Here is a 17,937-nt window from a genome sequence, read left to right as displayed (position 1 = left end):
TGACCAGCCTGCCTCTGACCAATATGAGGCTGTCTATAAAGCAAGAGATACTTATGAGACTGTCCCCATGGGGATCTACTGTGTAGGCATGGACGTCAGGAAGAGAACCCAGGCTGGACAGATGTAGAGATTTTGGTGGCCTCAACTACAAAAACATGAAAAGTATGTGGTTGAGTTGGGAAAGGATGCACACGCAAGTTCACCTTCACCAAAAAACTAGCTATGCAGATAGGAGGCACCCAAGTAAAATAATGCCCTTGCATTGGTCTAGGCCATTTACATAGCTCCTCATGAAGCCTGACTGAAAAACTCCCAGAGGTTGCATGTCCCTGCCCTGCTTTGTTGCTAGAATATTGCACGTCCAGCTGTTACTGTTCACCCCCCAACTTCACAGGAGCAAGCTCTTTCTCTGATTCAATCCCCCTCACAAAGCTTTTTCTCAGCATTTGGGAGATGCAATGTCTGCGACTTTTTCAGTCAGGCTTCATTGGGTATGTAAATGGCCTACATCTATAGCAAGGGCATTATTCAAGTTTGGACAAAGCTGCACAGTATGTTTTTTTTTTCTAAATACAAGTTCAGCTCTGAGGAAGGGGGTGTGCCCACACAAGGGGCATCAGCTTGGCTATACAATGGGATACAATTGGAGCACACACACCTTACACTATATGGCATCTTGTGGTCTATGTGTTTTCACCAGTTGCACTTTTGTAAGTATCCAATTTTTATTTATTTTATTTGGCCAAGCACATTTTTTGCGGTAATGCAGTAGGTGCTTGGGCCTTCCTGTTGTCCTGTTTTTATGGTGTTCTCTGATTGTCTGGCCCTTCTAAGAATTGTGCTGCTCTACATTTAAGTAGCCTGGGCATCGGAGGTCTTTGAGGAAAAGAAGGAAGTAATAGCCTTTAACAGATTGTCTATTAGTATGAATGTTTAGACAGATAGGTTAGTATAGTTAGTACAGATTAGTATGAATGGTTAGGCAGATTATCAAAGAAATCCTTGACCTACGTTCCATGAAACATTTTAGAGAAGACTGCTGTTCTCTCTCATTCTGATGTGTTTTCTCTTTATTTATTTTTTTCAATCTAATATATATTAAAGCATTAGTCAACTAGTTAAGATGGTATTCATGCTTCTGTCCATAGAGTGGACAATGTCCTCTGAACTCGTAATTTTGTATTATGCGCTAATATTTGGAGGCAAATGCAAAGGAGTCCCCTTTGTCAAAATGAGGTTTGTTTGTTTTTTGCTCTATAAGCCCTTGTACACACGGTTGGAAATTCCAATGGAAACAGTCCGATCGGATTATATTGTCGGAAAATCCGATCGTATGTGGGCTCTGTCGGACTTTTTCCATTGGTAATTCCAAAAGAAAAAATTTGAGAGCAGGATCTCCAATTTTCCGACAACAAAATCCGATCGGACTTTTTCTGATCTTTTGTAGAGAATTCCGGTCAGACAAAGTGCCACGCATGCTCAGATCAAAGTACCAGAGCAAAGCTATTGGCTACTAGGCTGAACGTACGTCATCACGTTCCGAACGATCAGATTTTCCGACAACTTCGTCCGACCGTGTGTATGCAACACCAGTTTCGGACAAAATCCGTCGGAAAAAATCAGATGGATTTTGTGGTCAGAATTTCCAACCGTGTGTGCAAGGGCTAACAGTTGGCATGCTGTTTAACTCTATTAAGATAGTTATACTATTGTGCCTATTTTACAAAAAAGGGGAAGGGGTATGTGGTATCCTCATCCTTAATATATTGACTACAGAAAGATTTTTTGGGGGGAACGACAAAAGATTATACATGGAACATCATAACCATGATTCACCTACAAGTCACCCAACAGAATGATGGACTGTCTTGATACCAGTTTTATATAAAATACAAATATTTATTATTGATTATAAAAAGTTTTTTTTACAAAAGTAAAAAGGGGGGGGGGGAAAAGAAAAAAAGGGTTTTATACATGCATAAATAAATACATATATATTATAGCTATAACATAGACAAGGTTTATTACAACAGTATTTTGTGTCCAATACGGTCGTTGGTTTCTCTACTAGTTTCGCGACTACTCTGTCGCTTCTTCAGGAGACCTTGTTTGTCTAGAATAGAATTTATCACTAGTTATTCAAAGATAACATAGATACAACACATATTTTTCAGGGTATTTGATGTATTTTTTACAGGAGGGTAGAAGTTTTTTACAAACACCAAATGTGCAGCTCACCACCGTATGGATAACTCAGGACATCTGGAATTCGAGTAGTCCATGCCAAGCCAGGCAGTGACCACCCTTTGGGGCGGACACGGGAGGTTTTAAAGTCAGCTACAAAACAATAATCAAGAGTGTCTAAGCGTTAGATGTGTATATATATATATATATATATATATATGTAAATAAATTATATAGCTGAGGCATAATTGTTTGTGTCACATTATAAATGTGAAAAACTACATACCCGTATAGCCAAATGCCTTAAAGATGATGCAGCATAGGTAAATATTGCGGTTCTTTCATTAAGCACTAAGGCTCAGGTAATGCGCCAGGAAACACATTAAGAAAATATACATGTGCTGGATCCAATATGTATGGATATTACACCTCTTTCAGGAGGGGGTCCAAAGATTTTGCCCAGTCAATCCAGAGTGTATATTATTAGCCTAATAAAAAAATTATTACCATCAGCCGGCCATCTATATATATATATTGCAACTAAAATGCCTAGAATGTATAAAAGCTCGTACCTATCAGTGGCTTTCATCTTACGTTCCTCAGACCCAGACGGTAAATCCGGTCAGAGGCTCTGTGTCCTCCGTTTTGTCCGCTGTAAAAGAGCGCCATGATGGCGCTCTTTTAACCTCCAACCCGGCGGCGTCAGAGATCCGGCGCAGGCGCCGGGCTATGACGTCGCCGGGTCCGCCGCTCCTACTGCGCGTGCGCCAACACCGTGGCGACGCACAACAGCGATGGTCACCAAGGAAACCTCAGTGACTCATCGCTGAAACGGACCCGATGCCACCCATTGCTATGGGGGCCTATCAGGGCCGCCGGAGAGGCGCGTGCCCGCCCCTGGGAGTCTCCTCCCATCCTCCATGTTGTGCCTGGACACCACACGGTTTAGATATTGCACACCTCGTTTTTAAATGTAAAACAATGCATATGAGCAGATAAATGAACAGAAAAAGATAACTTTACAACTATAGACATTGGCTACATTTTTACACACATGTCATTATATATGTAAACTCTCACCATTACTTCAACTTATCTGTGGAAAAATACAAACAAGTTTAATTATAATAATAATTCAGTATATAAATAGATCAAATGAGGTGCTTAAGGCAACAGGGACAGTTAGTCCATATAGTACACCGTTGGCTTGCACCAAGAAAATTTATTTATTTTGGGATGTCAGGGACGGAAACCACCGGGATAGGCTCAAAGGGTACCTGACAGATTAGAGGACTAGGATGAACAGTGGAACTTGTATGATAACTAAGAATGCAAAGGACAAGTGAAAAAACAGTTTGTTTTCCATTTGTTTATTTTTTATTTTTTATATTTCTTGTTTTTATTATTATTTGAGAAAGTATTTATATGTTTTTGTTTCATTCAATCCTGGCGGGACCAGAGCGTCTAAGCGTTCTATCCATAGGGTTTCTCGTTTTAAAATTTCTCTATCCCAGTCCCCACCCCGGGTGTCCTCGTAGATCACTTCGAGTATAAAGAATTTTACCACTTGGGGCTGGTACCTATGGTGAATGCCTATATGGCGACCAACTGCGGTAAGCTTACCGCCCGATGAATAGTAGAGATGGTCGCCTATACGTTGGCGAAACTCTCTAATGGTTTTGCCTACGTAGAATGCCCCACAGGCGCATATCATTATATATACAACACCCTTTGTGTCACAGCTGGCATGGAACATTGGAGTGAAAGCCTCTCCATTTGGGAGACTATATGTAGTAGCCTCTAAGATCCAGGGACATCTAGAACAGTCACCACAGGGATGAGTACCTCGTGGACCCTGCCGATTTGATACGGAAGTTTGATAGTGGCTTTTAGTAAGTTTGTCCCCAAGAGTGGCTGCTCTTTTAAAAACCAGTTCTGGGGTTTGTCTAATATATTTGTTCAGAGTATGGTGATCTGTTAAGAAGTGCCAATGTTGTGATAGGATGTTTCTAAGGGTATTATGATGTGCAGAATATTTTGTGATAATCTTAACTGTAGGGGGGTGAGTTGGTCTGGGAGGGCCATAAAGTAGAGACTCCCGTGTGCGCCCATAGGCTTTCACCATAGGTACCAGCCCCAAGTGGTAAAATTCTTTATACTCGAAGTGATCTACGAGGACACCCGGGGTGGGGACTGGGATAGAGAAATTTTAAAACGAGAAACCCTATGGATAGAACGCTTAGACGCTCTGGTCCCGCCAGGATTGAATGAAACAAAAACATATAAATACTTTCTCAAATAATAATAAAAACAAGAAATATAAAAAATAAAAAATAAACAAATGGAAAACAAACTGTTTTTTCACTTGTCCTTTGCATTCTTAGTTATCATACAAGTTCCACTGTTCATCCTAGTCCTCTAATCTGTCAGGTACCCTTTGAGCCTATCCCGGTGGTTTCCGTCCCTGACATCCCAAAATAAATAAATTTTCTTGGTGCAAGCCAACGGTGTACTATATGGACTAACTGTCCCTGTTGCCTTAAGCACCTCATTTGATCTATTTATATACTGAATTATTATTATAATTAAACTTGTTTGTATTTTTCCACAGATAAGTTGAAGTAATGGTGAGAGTTTACATATATAATGACATGTGTGTAAAAATGTAGCCAATGTCTATAGTTGTAAAGTTATCTTTTTCTGTTCATTTATCTGCTCATATGCATTGTTTTACATTTAAAAACGAGGTGTGCAATATCTAAACCGTGTGGTGTCCAGGCACAACATGGAGGATGGGAGGAGACTCCCAGGGGCGGGCACGCGCCTCTCCGGCGGCCCTGATAGGCCCCCATAGCAATGGGTGGCATCGGGTCCGTTTCAGCGATGAGTCACTGAGGTTTCCTTGGTGACCATCGCTGTTGTGCGTCGCCACGGTGTTGGCGCACGCGCAGTAGGAGCGGCGGACCCGGCGACGTCATAGCCCGGCGCCTGCGCCGGATCTCTGACGCCGCCGGGTTGGAGGTTAAAAGAGCGCCATCATGGCGCTCTTTTACAGCGGACAAAACGGAGGACACAGAGCCTCTGACCGGATTTACCGTCTGGGTCTGAGGAACGTAAGATGAAAGCCACTGATAGGTACGAGCTTTTATACATTCTAGGCATTTTAGTTGCAATATATATATATAGATGGCCGGCTGATGGTAATAATTTTTTTATTAGGCTAATAATATACACTCTGGATTGACTGGGCAAAATCTTTGGACCCCCTCCTGAAAGAGGTGTAATATCCATACATATTGGATCCAGCACATGTATATTTTCTTAATGTGTTTCCTGGCGCATTACCTGAGCCTTAGTGCTTAATGAAAGAACCGCAATATTTACCTATGCTGCATCATCTTTAAGGCATTTGGCTATACGGGTATGTAGTTTTTCACATTTATAATGTGACACAAACAATTATGCCTCAGCTATATAATTTATTTACATATATATATATATATATATATATACACATCTAACGCTTAGACACTCTTGATTATTGTTTTGTAGCTGACTTTAAAACCTCCCGTGTCCGCCCCAAAGGGTGGTCACTGCCTGGCTTGGCATGGACTACTCGAATTCCAGATGTCCTGAGTTATCCATACGGTGGTGAGCTGCACATTTGGTGTTTGTAAAAAACTTCTACCCTCCTGTAAAAAATACATCAAATACCCTGAAAAATATGTGTTGTATCTATGTTATCTTTGAATAACTAGTGATAAATTCTATTCTAGACAAACAAGGTCTCCTGAAGAAGCGACAGAGTAGTCGCGAAACTAGTAGAGAAACCAACGACCGTATTGGACACAAAATACTGTTGTAATAAACCTTGTCTATGTTATAGCTATAATATATATGTATTTATTTATGCATGTATAAAACCCTTTTTTTCTTTCCCCCCCCCCCCTTTTTACTTTTGTAAAAAAAACTTTTTATAATCAATAATAAATATTTGTATTTTATATAAAACTGGTATCAAGACAGTCCATCATTCTGTTGGGTGACTTGTAGGTGAATCATGGTTATGATGTTCCATGTATTAACTCTATTAAGGTGTTTTCCATTTATTTTTATTTAACATGCATAACTTTTAGCATGAAAATGGCACTATTCGGTAGCATACACAAATGTATTTCTTCCAGTGCTAGCAAATGGCGAGACTGGGCCTTTTATTTTAAAATGTAGGGGAAGGGCACATGCAAAATGTATATTGATATCAGCGGTAAGTACATACATGCAATACAAATAAATAAATTGCTATCAGTAAAAGCAGAAGACCTTGCAATCAGCTCAGTATTCTAGCATTACAATGATGAGGCTTGTTAATGAAAACTGTGGTCACAATTAGGAGGCTATAACAATGACAGTCCTAAAGCTTCCTTATGCCGCGTACACACGGTCGAACTGTTTGGCATACTTAGTCCGTTGAAACACATTTCAGCGGACAATCCGCTCGTGTGTGGGCTTCAGCGGACTTTTTCAGCGTGCAGTCCGGAGTACTAAGAATTTCGGTTTTTCCAAAAATCTGTCCGTCGTACTTTGGTTTCAGCGGACAATACGGTCGTCAGTATGCTAGTTCATCGCGCAAGCTTTCGACGGACTGTTTGTGTATCCGTGTGTGGTCAAGTCCGTTCAGTGGAAACTACGACGGATTGTCCGTCGGATTGTATGATGGACTAAGTACGCCATACAATCCGCTCGTGTGTACGCGGCAATACACTTGAGATCTGTTTGAATCTGGTGTGCACAAGCTGTCAGGACACCATTATACAATTAATCCACTGAAGATCTTTATTCAAATAGATAAAAACATAGACAGGCACACAAATGTGCCGATTTCTGCAACCAGCAAAACCTCCATCATCACTGTTATTACAGAAGGATCAGTCCATCCCCCAGGTAAATCCAACCCTGCAAGCTAAAACCCCTTGAGAAATCGAATTCCAATTACATCTGCAACTGGAAAGCAGAGCTTCACCCAAAGGGGGAAGTTCTGCTACAAGTTCTTGGTTGGGGGGGTGCGGGTGCCTAATTTTGAGAGGTACCCGCTCCCACTTCTGCTCAGATCGCCTAGGCAGTAAGTATATGCATCTCCCCTTTACGGGGTATTTATTATGGAAGTTAGAAGGTGGGTGGGAGCTGTTTTAAGCTTAAATATTTCTAGCATAGACTTCTACTTTAAAAAAGGCACAGTGAAAATGTCAGTGCATTTCCACTTTTGCAGCACTATGTTTGTGTCATGTTCCCAATCACTTAGCATAGCATAACTTATATGTAAAATATTTAAAAAATCCTGCTTACCTTATGAAATGTTCCTTTTTGAAAACGTCAGTACTATAAAGTCCTACTTAGCTTCCCTTTTCTTGTTTTCCTGGGGGGGCTGGGGAGTTAATCGTTATGTAGGTATGCTACGTGAATGGGAACACCTGACAAACAGAGTGGAGTTTTCTCAAATTTGACTGCAAAAATGGAAATACATTTTAAGATATGAAACTGTCTTTCTAACACTTGCTATTTTAACTTATATTATTTAGGACCGCTAAAGCATTGTGTCCTATATTTTTCCCGATACTGTAATTCATTACGAGATTTATGTTCCTAATAAACATTTAAATGTTATTTGTATTCCACAATGGGGTAGGTGATGTATGCATTTGGTTTCCAGGTTTCTCATTCAATTCAAGGGGCTATGCCACAACTGTGAGCCAAACACTTGGCTTGTGGCTGCTGTGCATTAGTTACACTGAAAATTGCTGATAGAAAGTGGGATAGAAACAAGTGGGACACAATTGTGAAGTGGAACGAAATCTATTGTATTTTTGAAACTTTTTTAACTAATAAAAAAATTAAAAGTGGGGCGTGCAAAATTATTCGGCCCCCTTGCGTTAATACTTTGTAGAGCCACCTTTTGCTGCGATTACAGCTGCAAGTCGCTTGGGGTATGTCTCTATCAGTTTTGCACATCGAGAGACTGAAATTCTTGCCCATTCTTCCTTGTAAAACCGCTCGAGCTCAGTGAGGTTGGATGGAGAGCGTTTGTGAACAGCAGTTTTCAGCTCTTTCCACAGATTCTCGATTGGATTCAGGTCTGGACTTTGACTTGGCCATTCTAACACCTGGATATGCTTATTTGTGAACCATTCCTTTGTAGATTTTGCTGTATGTTTGGGATCATTGTCTTGTTGGAAGATAAATCTCCGTCCCAGTTTCAGGTCTTTTGCAGACTCCAACAGGTTTTCATCCAGAATGGTCCTGTATTTGGCTGCATCCATCTTCCCCTCAATTTTAACCATCTTCCCTGTCCCTGCTGAAGAAAAGCAGGCCCAAACCATGATGCTGCCACCACCATGTTTGACAGTGGGGATAGTGTGTTGAGGGTGATGAGCTGTGTTGCTTTTACGCCAAACATATCGTTTTGCATTGTGGGCAAAAAGTTGGATTTTGGTTTCATCTGACCAGAGCACCTTCTTCCCCATGTTTGGTGTGTCTCCCAGGTGGCTTGTGGCAAACTTTAGACAAGACTTTTTATGGATATCTTTGAGAAATGGCTTTCTTCTTGCCACTCTTCCATAAAGGCCAGATTTGTGCAGTGTACTACTGATTGTTGTCCCATGGACAGACTCTCCCACCTCAGCTGTAGTTCTCTGCAGTTCACCCAGAGTGATCATGGGCCTCTTGGCTGCATCTCTGATCAGTCTTCTCCTTGTCTGAGCTGAAAGTTTAGAGGGACGGCCAGGTCTTGGTAGATTTACAGTGGTCCGATACTCCTTCCATTTCAAAATGATCGCTTGCACAATGCTCCTTGGGATGTTTAAAGCTTGGGAAATATTTTTGTATCCAAATTCGGCTTTAAACTTCTCCACAACAGTATTACGGACCTGCCTGATGTGTTCCTTGGTCTTCATGATGCTCTCTGCGCTTTCAACAGAACCCTGAGACTATCACAGAGCAGGTGCATTTATACAGAGACATTTATACAGAGACGTGGATTCTATTTATCACCATCAGTCATTTAGGACAACATTGGATCATTCAGAGATCCTCGCTAAACTTCTGGAGTGAGTTTGCTGCACTGAAAGTAAAGGGGCCGAATAATTTTGCACGCAACACTTTTCAGTTTTTTATTTGCTAAAAAAGTTTAAATTATCCAATAGATTTCGTTCCACTTCACAATTGTGTCCCACTTGTTGGTGATTCTTCACAAAAAATAAAAATTTTATATCTTTATGTTTGAAGCCTGAAATGTGGCAAAAGGTTGAAAAGTTCAAGGGGGCCGAATACTTTCGCAAGGCACTGTATATGCCTGCCAGTTGTCTGGCTAACTCTGTGTGAAGAATAAAGACATCTACAGCTAGTACTGGGACATTTACAATATCCTGTGAAAAAGATGCCGAATAGCAAAACTAGTGCAAATGCAGCATCATTCCAAGCAACCAACTTTTTCATTTTCTAAACTGCAACTTGGAAAGTTATAACCAACATCACCACCACTTCCCTCTGCTCTAGATTTCATACATCAGTGTCAGAACTGTCCAAAATGAATGAGTAAGTGTACGTATTTACAAATTACCTGCTCTAGATTCTTTCTGATGCCTTCTAGTTGGTGAGCTTCCTCTGGATCTGGACTCTCATGCATGTTGTGACGCCACTGTTGTTTGGCTGCCTTAAGCAAAGTCTGCCGACGGCACATAGAATGGGTTTGGAGCCGTAAAATATCTTTAGCCTTATCTATAGACGCTCCATGGGAGGAGATGTAATAACGCAAGCTATTAAAAACAAAAAAATATTGACACAAACATTAGGTAAATATAACAAAGCAAACTGGATTAAGTATAATAAAGATGGAAGCATTGCATGTACAAGTTCAATCTACAAGCAAGGCTAGACATCAAGTATCAACTACTTAAAGAGGGAAACAAAGTCTAACATGTACTGTAACTGATCTCTGCTAAGCTATTTTGTACCCTGTAGGCTTCTCCTTTATGTTCAAATTCAGTATAAACAGTATGTTAAGGATAAGAAAGTAGTTGGTTTACTGAAAAAAATTGATCGAAACATATGTTATTACAGTTATTACAACAAGTGAGAAGTATCCTTTAAACATATATGCGGCCCTGCAAAGGGCATATCCTGAGCAGCAAATGTATGCCCCTGCCGGAACACATTGGCTACAAGAGCTTGCAGAAGGTGGTTGCTGGTTTTCCAGCATGTCCCTTTGACAAAAGCTGGTTGTTAGACCGACTTCTGTCCGAAAGACAGTTGACCACATTGACAGAGTGTTGGCCAGTTTGTGTTCAACCACCCAATACTGTCCGGTATTCAGCTGGTGGCCTTACTGGAATTCATTAGCACCTTTTATTGTAATAAAGCTAAAACTAAAAAAACAATAACATACCTTTAGCATATAATTTCTGATCAGAAGCAGCAAAGCATTACTGCACACGTGACAGTGCCTAGCCACCACTCTCCATTTTCCTAGCTCTATTGGGGCATATCAAGTCTTTGGCAACATCAGAGGAATGCTGCAGAAATAGGAAGTGATAGTCTGGCCACTGCACACTTCATCCACCCTGAGTGGTTAGCAGGTAACAGCAGCCTCAGCTTGATTCATCCAGGATACATCCCAAACATGTGTCGCCCTGCCCCATGATTAAGCTTCAGGGAGGGGCGAAACATGTTGGGGATGTGGCCTAAATGAATGGAGCTGAGGCTGCTTTTACCTACTAACTCCTATGGCCGGGTGAGGTGTGAGGTGGCAGGGCTATCTCTTCCTATTTGTGCAGTGTGCTTTAGGTATGGATGGACCTCTTCTCAGCCTGCACCCTCACCAGTTAGCAACATCCAACTCATCAGAACCTTGATAGTCTGAGCGGGGACCCTTAAGCATTTAACATCAGATGCATATTCCATCTACTCCTGCTGCTGCTTACTAGATGACACCAATGATGTCATCAGGGGCTGGGTCCAGGAACAGGAAAAAGATGACTTCGGATATTTTGCACCTGGTTTGATTAGCTGTCATACAACACTGCAGAATGGACGACAAAGTGTACCTGAGCAAAGAGCAGCTTCAGAGCACTTACTGTAAGCACTATGTCATTCAATGCTGACTTGTAGGAAGGATCTAGTTGTATGAGCCTAGGTACACTTATGCCCTTCAGGAAAATTGTTATAAAAAGGCAAACCAGCCTACTCAAAGAAAATTTAGTGAACCAGTTTTGCTTTTAGGCTGGGTTCACACTGGTGCGAGCACAGACATTGCTTGCGATTCGCACCACGTTGCTGTGCTGATTACATGCAAAGTCTGTGTGATGCAAATTCAGCCATACAGATTGTATGGCTGAATTTGCATCACATTCGGACCAAAATGGTGCAGAACCTTTTTTTGGTCTGCACTGGAATCAGATTGCATGGGTGTTCACACCCATGCGATCTGTTTCCTGCACCATTTCACAGTTCGCACTGCCATCTGCGAACCAATTTGGGGTGTCAATACAAAGTTATGCCGCAGTTCGTATAGGGCAGTGTGACCTGCCTGCGAGAGACATGCAATGCAGGAACCTGCACAGGAATCACGCTGGTTCCTGCATCGCATATGTGTGAACCCAGCCTTAATGTCAATTATGTGTTGGTTGATATGAGAAATTGAATCTATGAAATATTTTAATCTTATCCTTACAGGAAGTTCAACGCCATTGGGCAGATGAACAAGAGTGAATGTACATAAACTTTTGAAGGGATTCTTGATTAGCAACTATCTCTTCATGTAATCAATCTACCAAGTCTTCTGTTAGAGATACATAGCAGTGCATATCAAAACTGAATTGAAAACAAAAGCTATATTGTAGCACTAAGATAACAATAATCAGTGGCACTTACTCATTCGCGGCAGAAGGCATTTTTGGGATTGGTGTAGAAAACTGATTTGGTTTTGGAATGTCTGTATGATACTGTAAAATCGGGGAAAAGAATAAAAAAAGTGTAAGTAAAACCTTTTTTTTTTTTTTAAGATATACATATTTTCACATTTTTTTCATCCTTTGTTGCTTCTCAATTCTACTGGTCTCCTCCAGCCTGTGTGTAGCCACTTCCTGTCTATATGCACCCACTGCAACAATGACTGAATGGCATTTCTCAGATTTGCAGGTGTTAAAGTGATAAAATGTTTTGCGTTGAAAGCGGAAGTGATGTAACATTCTTTTGCTTCCACTGTGTGATGAGACACATATCCAACATGTGGAAAGCATCATTTTCATCATTCACTGCATGCACTGCCAATACGCAGTAATTTCAGAGTTTCAAAGAGGGCAAATTGTTGGTGCCCACTTAGCTGGTGCCTCTGTGACTAAAGTTGCCAATTTATTTGCAGTGTGGTGAGGTACAGTATCAAAGGTTATGATGGCATATACAGTTTCCAGGAAAACGATGTCTGATAAACATAAGCGCGGTCAACATGGTCAACTGACCGAAAGAGACAAAAGAACATTGGGCAGGATTGTGATACAGATTTTTGCATGAAGAGTGGTATCAGATTCCATTATCCACCATCCAACACGTATATTTGTCAAATCACAGGAGAAGTCAGACCGCCTTGGATGCCAAAAGGTGGTTCAGCACTATATTAAGTACCGATTTTGTTCTTTTACCATACTTGTTTCCATAATTTTGACCAACCCCTGTATATTAACCACTTGCCGACCGTGCTACAGCCCTTCTTGCACGCATTCGGAAGTGTCCATGTTGGCTGGGTCCACGGGACCCAGCACATCACTGATCAAGGTAAAGGGCAAATTACAGCGGGACTTTACCAGGTGATCACTACGTCCATTGACTCATCAGTGCCCATCAGTGCCCTACAATGCACATCAGTGAGTGCTTATCATTGCACATCAGTGCCCTACAGTATACATCAGTGCCATCAGTGAGTGCTCATCAGTGCCACTACAGTGCCTTATTAGTGCAGTATTGGGCACAGATAAGAACATCAGTGCCAACCTGAATCAGTGGATCCTCATCAGCACCCGTCAGTGCTGTAAAGTGTGTAAAAAATGCGTTTTCATTTTCTTTCCACATTTTCCAAAAACTTGTGGAAAAAATTACATGTTCAAAAGACTCATTATGCCTCATAGAATATACGTTGGGGTGTTTGCTTTCCAAAATGGGGTCATTTTGTGGCCATTTCCATTGTCCTGGTGCTCCAGGGCCTTTAAAAATGTGATAGGTAGTCAAGAAGTTAGATGTGTAATTTATGCTCCTAGAACACCTGACGGCACTCCCTGCATGTTGGGCCTCTCTCTATGTAGCTAGGCTGTGAAAAATAGATTGGAGAAGGTGAGCGGTCATGTGACCGCAGATCGGCGAGGTTAAAAAATGTATTTAGCAGAAAAAAAGAAAAAAAAAGAAAAGCACAGACGCTGTGTAGTATATTTTGTCAGAGCAGAAGGGCTGGCAGTGATTGTGAGCACTGCAATCACAACCACTTTGATACTTGAGATAATAAGCATTTTTTGTGATTTTACTATGCAAGTGGTTTTCCGCTCGTATTTGAATAAAGGTGTTTTTTTTTTTTTTTTTACAAGTTACTGTACCATTGGAGGCATCTGTTCTTTCTTTATGTTTCATTTAAACATTGAATGGAGAAATATTGTGAAGCATAAAGAATTGAGAACGATTATTTAAATACAAAAGTGATTCATGCCGACCATGAGAGTGGAAGGCATGGCGCTCTGGTGAGTGGCTTTCTTTAAGGGAGTGGGATTACTTGAGCATGGATGCTGTTTTTTGGATGAAGAGAAGTTTTCTCTATTTAGGAAAAAACTGTTATAGTTTAATCACAGCGATACTGTAAAGTGAATATTCATTTACATTTGGATGATACAATATACTTTAGACCAGGAGACACTTGGAGAAGAAGAAGAAAGTGCTGCACACCCCAAGTAATAACAGAAAAAAGGGAATTGTCCCCAAAGGTGGGGTTTTCTAGGCAGCAAAAAGGAGAAAAAATGATGACAATAATTAAAAATGTAATAAACTTTAATGGGACATATTCTCAAATGGTAACAATGACAGTAAAAACATGAGCTGTGCTCCACAACAACACATATGAGGCTAAACATAAATAGGTACATATTCCTATCTGTGCTTATACAATGCACTGATGGTGTTGTTACATGATACCTAGACTGAAGGCGCCGTTTTCTTGCCACCGCGCCCCTCACTGGCTCTGGGGGATTCTTCCACATATGTAACTCGTAAGTCTCGCAGTGGCGTTCTGCTCTCCCTCTTGGTGTGCTGACTGATCGGGGACCTATACCGGGACCGACCGGTATGGTTGAAAATTCAAGAGAATTCGCTAAACACATGTGATTAGAAACTATATAGTAAATAAATTTTTACCACTATTATATTTACTCTGTACCGTTTTTGGTTTTTAGTGGTTATAACGATATATTTTAATAATTGTAAATTCTTCTATAGCGCGAAATTCTCTGAAGATGATCTGTGGGGTCGAAACGCGTCAGTATTTCATCTAAATCATTTCACTATAGCTCTTGAACATCTTGATCTTAATACTGTGTTTAGCCTCATATGTGTATTGTTGTGCCTCCATCTCCTGGATCACAGCTCATGTTTTTACTGGCATTGTTACCATTTGAGAATATGTCCCATTAAAGTTTATAACATTTTTAATTATTGTCATAATTTTTTCACCTTGTTGCTGCCTATAAAACCCCACCTTGGGGGACAATTCCCTTTTTTCTGATACAATATACTTTAATGTTAAACACATTTGTCCAGCAGTACGAGTTGTTCCAAACCTATGAAAGTCACTCAGAACTTATAATTCAGAATTCTGGTGTGTGAAATATCATCATGTTGAAAGTGGTGATTCTGCAAATCTACAATTAAAAGAGAAGTTTGAGAAAGAAAAAAAACAAACAAATTATCACCTATATAGCTGCAGTATTGGTCCAATGTTGCAGCTATTCTCCGCTGCCTCCAAGACCCAGAAATGAGTGATCATGTGACCACCAATTACTCAGTTCCCCAGTCTGCTCAAAGAAGAGAGTGGTGACTGTCAGTCAACACTCTGTGCAGAAACACACTAGAGCCCCATACACACCATCACATTTTCTGCTGATTTTTGTCTTCAGATTTACCAAAACCATGTAGTGCAAGGGCCTGCCTGATTGCATACAAATTGAAACTCCTAAGGTTTGACCTCATATTATATGGTTTTGGTAAATCTGAAGGAAAAAAATCAGCAGAAAATCTGATAGTGTGTATGGGGCTTTAGAGGTAAGGCACCTGGATGGATCTCGACATTATTATTGGAACCTTCTCTGAGACAGGAGCGGCTCTGTGATGTCATCTGACAGCAGGCTTTGTTCAAACTATAACAATGGCAGGGTGCTTACAACAGTCCCATTTTTTTAAAGCAGAACTAAAGATCGCCATACTAATTTCCCATCCAGTGAAATGACGACCAGGAGTCACCTCATCAGCTCCACCATCTTTGCCTGGTCTTCTTCTAGGTTTGGCATCTTTGGCCATCTTTATTGGCCAGCCTGGGACAATGTAACTTTCACGCATGCACATGGAAAGCTAATTCATCCCAGGACAAAGATCAAGATTATACACTGAGTTATGCAAACAGGAATTTAAAAAAACTTTAATGGCAGAAGGGAAAATATGCAGCATGTCTCTTTTGCGATAACAAGCCTTTTGCTTGCAAATAAAAAAAATAAATAAATAGCTGCTACAACACCCCTGGCAATGTCATGGTTTGAACAAATTTCTGCCCCTGCGTTTTTGTTGTATGTATATATGGAGCAAAATATAGAGGCATATGAAATAAAAAAGAAATTCATAAACCACATAAACTAAAGGAGAAGTAGGGCCAAAAGTTCCGGTCCTAAGGATCACAGGATTACACACTCTGGTCTGCACACCTGTGACCCATTTTTATCTGACAGTGGGCTAAAGTCCAGTTTCAACTGGCATCACTTAGCTGGTCCAGGCTCTGGATTGATCCATACTTTACAGTCGGGATCCACCCAGATGCTTGGATTGGCAGCTGACTTAGCCTCTTAGCGACCCGCTGGGAGACTGAGCCAGCTGCTGCTACCCCCTTCACAGCCCGGCTCTCCAGTGAGTGCTGCAGGGGAAGAGCAGAGAGCCAGTCACTGACAGTCACTGGCTCTCTGCTCAGCGAAGGCCGAGAACAGAGCAATCAGCGCTCTTTGATTGCTTATTTCTCAGTCTAGAAGCAGCGAGGGCCAGCTGTAGATGGGATCGCTCCTGCAGCCATCTAGGTGGGTATGACTGTTTAGTTTTTTTAGATTCCCAAACTTCTCTTTTAACTGCATGCAGTTATTAGAGTGCACATTTTTTCCATAAGGGCTATCGAGATAAGCTAAGGTTAGGGTCTTACACATATTATTGGGTCCTCCACCAAGATTCTTTGCAGTGGAGATCCCAAAAAAGAACACAATGGTCACTCAAAGCACCCAGAACAGTTATAGCCTAAACAAGGCTAACAATGTCTTGTTTACAACAAAGGTCTTCAGGATGGAAGCAGTGAAGAAGACACATTTCTAGTTCACAGTTAATAAAACATATTGTTCTCCTTCCAAAACGACATATTAGGGTGTAATCATATTTAAATAAAAATAAAGATATATTTACAGGCATGTTAGAGGTATGATTTGGGCTGTTCGCCTTTATCAGATCTTCAAGGTGAAGTTCTGAATCCATTTTGTTTCTCAATTCTTCTTTGTTTAAATCTCTTAGTTTTTCATGCTGGCTTTTTATTTCACCTTCCAAGTCACTATAAATAAAATTATTAGTTTATTAGCTACAATACCACATACATTTTGAGATATATTACTTATATTATGTGCACACAAGACCATTTGCTTATCATATTGGTTTAGTAAAGTTCAGCAGGAAAAAAATCCAATAAATGGAGGGCTACAGGTACTGTGCACACACACACACACACACACACACACACACACGTGATAATACAGGTACTGCAATTAAAGCTAAAACGCCAGGCAAAAATCACAAAAAATACAAATTAATCGCATATAAGGAAGCTGCTTTACCTACCAAAGGATTTTTACACAGCACAGACAGCCCTTTCTGCTGCAGTTAAAGAACACTAATGCCACGTACACACAACCGGACTTTTGACAGCAAAGGTCTGACGGAACGAATTTGTCTTCCAATTTGATCGTGTGTGGGCTCCATCGAACCATTGCTTGCCAAAAATCCTACGGACTTTAGAAATAGAACATGTTTTAAATTTTCCCGCTGGAACTCCGCCGGACCCAGTTCCTATCAGGAAACCCGTTCGCCTGTATGCTGGTCCAACAGACTAAATACGACGCAGGGGCAGCTACAGCACCTGCCCATGAGAATGTTTCCAGCGCGATCCTATCATGCTGGTTCTCGGCTGCAGGGTACTGTACATCTTGTGCTCACTGCAATAGGAAAAATACATTTTCCTATTGCAGCGAGCGGGAGAGAGAGGCGACAATGTCCCTTTTAGGTCTGATATGGATTTTAAGGGGAAGCCCCTATGCCGAAAAAACGGCGTGGAGGTCCCCCCAAAATCCATACCAGACCCTCATCTGAGCACGCAGCCCAGCCGGTCAGGAAAGGGGGTGGGGACGAGCGAGCGCCCCCCCTCCCCGTCTCCTGAGC

The 17,937-nt window shown here is 41.1% G+C and overlaps 1 protein-coding gene across 2 annotated transcripts in view; it reads right to left on the bottom strand.

Moving 5' to 3' along the window:
- Nucleotides 1-17,937, bottom strand: part of CEP164 (centrosomal protein 164) — a 128,805-nt gene that overhangs the window by 24,611 nt on the left and 86,257 nt on the right. For both annotated transcript variants that reach the window (XM_077456854.1, XM_077456855.1), the window contains 3 exons: nt 16,915-17,056; nt 12,106-12,176; nt 9,797-9,992 (listed from right to left, as the gene is read on the bottom strand). In XM_077456854.1, the coding sequence (XP_077312980.1) occupies nt 9,797-9,992; nt 12,106-12,176; nt 16,915-17,056 (409 nt within the window). The remainder of the gene's footprint in view (nt 1-9,796; nt 9,993-12,105; nt 12,177-16,914; nt 17,057-17,937) is intronic.

Source organism: Lithobates pipiens, unplaced genomic scaffold, assembly GCF_037356315.1.
Source record: "Lithobates pipiens isolate NorthernLeopardFrog02 unplaced genomic scaffold, aLitPip1_a1.2 Scaffold_27, whole genome shotgun sequence".
Taxonomy (NCBI): domain Eukaryota; kingdom Metazoa; phylum Chordata; class Amphibia; order Anura; family Ranidae; genus Lithobates; species Lithobates pipiens.
This window is presented reverse-complemented; position numbering and strand designations above follow the sequence as displayed.